At 45.5% G+C, this 4,798-nt stretch overlaps 1 protein-coding gene across 1 annotated transcript; it reads right to left on the minus strand.

The window, feature by feature from the left end:
* Positions 1-1,671: 1,671 nt before the first annotated feature.
* Positions 1,672-4,570, minus strand: LOC119365692 (F-box/WD-40 repeat-containing protein At5g21040-like). Its single transcript, XM_037631340.1, has 2 exons — positions 4,434-4,570; positions 1,672-3,628 (listed from the first exon to the last, which is right to left on the minus strand). Exon 2 carries the CDS (start codon positions 3,551-3,553, stop codon positions 1,871-1,873), a length of 1,683 nt encoding a protein of 560 aa, XP_037487237.1. The 5' UTR covers positions 3,554-3,628; positions 4,434-4,570; the 3' UTR covers positions 1,672-1,870.
* Positions 4,571-4,798: the final 228 nt, after the last annotated feature.

Here is a 4,798-nt window from a genome sequence, read left to right on the forward strand (position 1 = left end):
TTAAGAACTCATCAACGCAAAATGCTTCCTCTAAATTGAATGTGCAATAGCAATTGGTGACGGAGGTGTTCAAATTTGTCGACATACTCGGTTATTGTACCGGTTTGCCTTAATGCACGAATCTATCTACGACATCTATCATAATTAATTTTACCATGTCCATGTTGCACACGCTCACAGAACTCACTCCAATCAATTCTACCTATTTTGGTCTCCACATTCTGAAGCCATAATGCAGCAATGTGCTGGAAGTTAAGAGATGCATAGCGCGTACGCAAATCAGGGTGAACATGGTACATCTCAAAATAGGTTTCACGTTGTTGCCATAGTTTGGGGTTTTGACCATCGAATTTAGGGAATCCAGCCTTAGGCGACGGGGTATGCCACTCCCGTGGCCGTTGCTCGTCCAATTCATGCTACTGGTGGAAAGCAGGATGGTGTTGGGGCAAATTTCCCATACCTGTTATCGGGGATGGCTTGTGGACCCCAAGGATCCCAGGTGCGTCTACTGGGTGCTCGAGGATCAAAGGGGCTATTTGGCCCGAACATGTTGTCGCTCGTCGATGCTTGGAACGACGGGCTGTGGTTCCGGGTTGCTGCTCCATTGGTTAAGGGTGCGCTATATAGGTGAGGCTATCGGCGATTGCAATGGCCTTCACCCCCAAGGTTCAGGTCCCTTGTCCCGAGTCCTGACCTGTGGCACCATCCCGATCTGTAACGTGGGTGGTGGCCTTGTCGCTCTCACCTCCCCCAATGGCTTGGTTAGCTACATTTTGATCCTTCACATTGAACTCTATATACTGTGCGCTTACGCATTTAGAGGTCCCAATGGATAATAACATAGAATTTTGAAAATTGAAGATTCTGCTAAAAGTTAAGATTTTCATGTGGTATCTTCGGAGAGGTGTTGTGCTAAACAAAGACATCTCGCCAGTTGCAATTGGCAAGGAAGCAAGAAGTGTAGTTTTTGTACACACGATGAGACAATTAAACACCTATTTTTCTAGTGTAAGTCTGGACGTTCTACATGATTAGTCATCCAAATAACGTCCAATTTAGATACGCCCACAAATATTGTCAAATTTATTCCTTTGTCCCTGTTTGAATGGAATTCCAAAAGATTTAGATTGCCTACAAGCGTATGTCTTACTATGGTTGCTTTGGCTATGAAGAAATATTTTGTTTTAAATAGCAAAAACTCTTCTCCATTGCAATGGTTGCTTTGGCTGTGAAGAAATATTTTGTTTTAAATAGCAAAAACTCTTCTCCGTTGCAGGTTATTTTCCGCAGTACACATTGGTTTCGTACATGGTCTATGCTACATTGAACGGAGTACCAACCGTTGTTCAATCTGGCTCAGTGACCAACCAGGAGATACCTCACATGCTGACACCAAGTTATAACTATATACTGGAATCTCTGAGCTTGACATTAAAGGCGTTTCAATCTGCCTTCGCAACAATTTGCACGTACTAAAAATTACAAACCTATACCTGAAAACAAAGTGGTCATCCAGCTAGAGCCTAGGGATCAAACATGTTTGCTGCAACACGGAGATAAATACACAAGTCGATTATTCCTGCATGGTGTGTCATGCAATTTTTCTTTCACCAGAAATGCAAACAGAACGATACAAAAACGAATGCAACCAGAGCTGGAAACAGAAGGACGTATGGAAAACTTTCTTCCATTGGACCCAATGTACACCAGGTCAAATAAGAATTGCATACATATTAAATGCGACCACAGTGCACTAGATATAAGTTGAATATATGAAAATGCCAAATGTTGACCTACATGTAGCAAACCAAGCTTATGGGTGGAAACGGAAAAGAAAAATGTTATATTACCAAGGGTACAAATACCCAATCTAAGACTTGACCTTGTCACCGATGGGACGCTTGATTTGCCAGGTGACACTCTTATCACCCTTCAATGGGTTCCTTTTCATGGCTACTGAGCAATGGTCAACCCTTCTACCATTTGCATTCATCTCCACTTGTGCCTTCCTCCGCCTCATGCGGTTCTCCTGCCTCAGACTCCTTAAAGCCTGTGCCTTCTTCTCAATCTCCAGTGCTTCTGAGAAGTTCCAGACCCTGACAGCGCCATCCTCGCCTCCACATATGATTCTATCTGCACCGATGCCGATGGAGAAAAGATAGCATCCAAAGCCATGAAGCATTCGCTGTGGAGGCTCTACGGTGCTTGGATCGAAGGGCTTAACCCTGAATCGGCGCTTTGATGAGTTTAGGGGGGTCAGGATCTTCCTCAAATCAATTAGTGCGATCCTGCCATCACTAGAGGCAGAAACAAGCCATGGGTACTCAAAAGCAAGAGAATGAACAGGGCCAGAATGCGGCAACCAAGTGGCAGCTGGTTTAATATTCTCATTATCAGATATCTCAGAAACATCGAACAAGCGAATTGCCCCATCCTCTCCTCCAGTAAACAGCAAACCTGCCAGGTGTGTTCGAGCTACAGAATATGCATTACCAACATGGGCATTGGAAATTATAGTTGTTAATTCACCACTTCCGATATCCCACACATATGCGTCTCTACCAGCTGTACTGGCAACAGTATTTCCATGAGGAGCCAGGGCCAAAACCCAGTCAGCATGCATGAACTTTTGCACGCACTTCATCTCGGCTCTGTCCCAAACACGAACAGTCATATCCCAAGAACCACTGTAAATCCTTGTTGAATCCAAGGAAAGACAAGTCACAGGCCCTTCATGCCCCCATAGGCGAAATTCAGAATTCTGGTTAGTACCATTCCCAGAAATGTGGAAAAGGTGCGAGGCCCCCTCAATAGCCCTCCAACACTGAATGAAGGCTTTGGATCCTCCAGTTACCAAAAGCCTACTGTCAGCTGCAATTGCCCGGATAGTGCAACCAAATGGGCGGGACTCATCAATCAGTAGACCTTCCTCCATATTCCACATCCGAACCACAGAATCATGGCCACCAGTGAATATCAGATTTGCTGACGCCAGAAGGTACACAGTGCGTACATCCTCATTGTGACCGCGGAGAACATCCACACTAAATCTTCCCAGGAATGATCTACTTTGAAACTCCCGATCCACAAACAATGCTTTCCACGACCTCCCATCTGGGGTTCCACCTGGAACTAGGGGTCCGATGGGAGCATTCGGAAGTCCCCACCTCTCACAGTAGAATTTCTTCCATCCCTGATGATCTGTGGCTAGGGTCTGCAGAACTGTGGAGACACAAGATACAACCCCAAGCCCCTTTGGATCAAGGCGCGCAAGGACTTCACAGACCAATGCAGACGGCAGATCAGTGAAGCACATAGTGCTACACTCTGAGGCAGTTCCATCATTTCCTGTCTCACCATCTTCCTTGGGGTCAGTAACCCTTGGAAGTGATCCATGACTTGACTCCGGGTTGTTCAACTTGTTGAGGCTATTCCACTTTTTAGCCTTTCCACAATGAGTTAAGGTGTTTGCCTGGATGAGTGTGCCCTCGTTGCAAATGCTAAAACAATGCTTGGCTGAAGACTCTCCTGCCTTATTGCAATCAAAGTCCATAAAATTCTGAAATCCTATCTTGTGATGAACTTCCCTAGCCTTCCCCCAAACCCAGGCAAATACAAATACAAATCCCTGCAATGCAATAATCAAACACTTCAGCTCAAAATTCATTAAGAAAAACTGATAAGTTCAGACAAGCATCATCAGGAAAAATAAACCCTTGGTCATCTAGTCACCGAGAGGAATACAAAATCTAGTTGTTCACCGCACCGCGTGCTAAAAGGGAATGTACATAACAACTACTCCCTCCGTAAAGAAATATAAGAGCGTTTAGATCACTAAACGCTACGGAGGGAGTACAATCCACTTATTTATGAATATATTCAAAATCAGGAACCTAAATCTGCGAAGCAAACCGAGTAAACTCAGCTACAAACTTGTAATCAGATTCTCTGTTGAAGGTAAAAACATGGAATAAGGTTGAAAGGACTAATCCCAGGGGTGACTAAACTCTAGTTCGAACCAAAATTGAAATCCTCAGCCTGCACAAAAAGAGGCGTCTTTTTCCTGTACAAAACATCCGTGATAAAGCTGTGAATTCGCTTCAATTGAAGCAAAGCAACACCCCGCACTACACAGAGCGAGAAGCTCCGATAACCCGCATCTGAGATTGGAGCGACCAGACCCACCAACAATTGCTCCAATTAAGCATACGAAAACGGGAAACCAAGCATCGAATCGAAACATGAGGAACATATCCGACGATTCTAGGCCAATACATCCTAATTCGAAACCCTAATTCGAAACCAAATCCACAGCCGCGCAGAAGAGGGAGGCGTAGACAAATCACAAGTGGTTCCTCTCGAACGGGATGCGTGCGAGCGCACGGAAAATTGATGGTAAAATTAGCTGACGGAATTATAAGAGCGAGAATCACCTCGAGCTGTGCCTCCGATCTCGATTTCTGCAGACTTTCTCCTCTTCTCTCTCTCTTTTTTTCCCCTTTGGGAAGGAAAACTGCGGCCGCAGGGAGCCAAAGAGACGGACGCTTCGTCTGCACCGCCCGTGCTCGAACGGGAACTGACGGTCGGGATCCTGTCCTTGCTCCCGATCCGGACCGTCGGTGCACGAGATGGCAAAAGGGCTCGTGCTGTGGCTTTTCTCTGGGCCAAACTCTTCCGTACCGCCCGAGCAATTCGACCCAGAAACTCTTCCATACAACAAACCAGCCAGCGACATTCGACTGGCCCATTTAGCAGTTGTGAATCTGATTTTAGGAACTTTTGCAGTTTTATTACTACT

This window comes from Triticum dicoccoides, chromosome 2B, assembly GCF_002162155.2.
Source record: "Triticum dicoccoides isolate Atlit2015 ecotype Zavitan chromosome 2B, WEW_v2.0, whole genome shotgun sequence".
NCBI lineage: Eukaryota > Viridiplantae > Streptophyta > Magnoliopsida > Poales > Poaceae > Triticum > Triticum dicoccoides.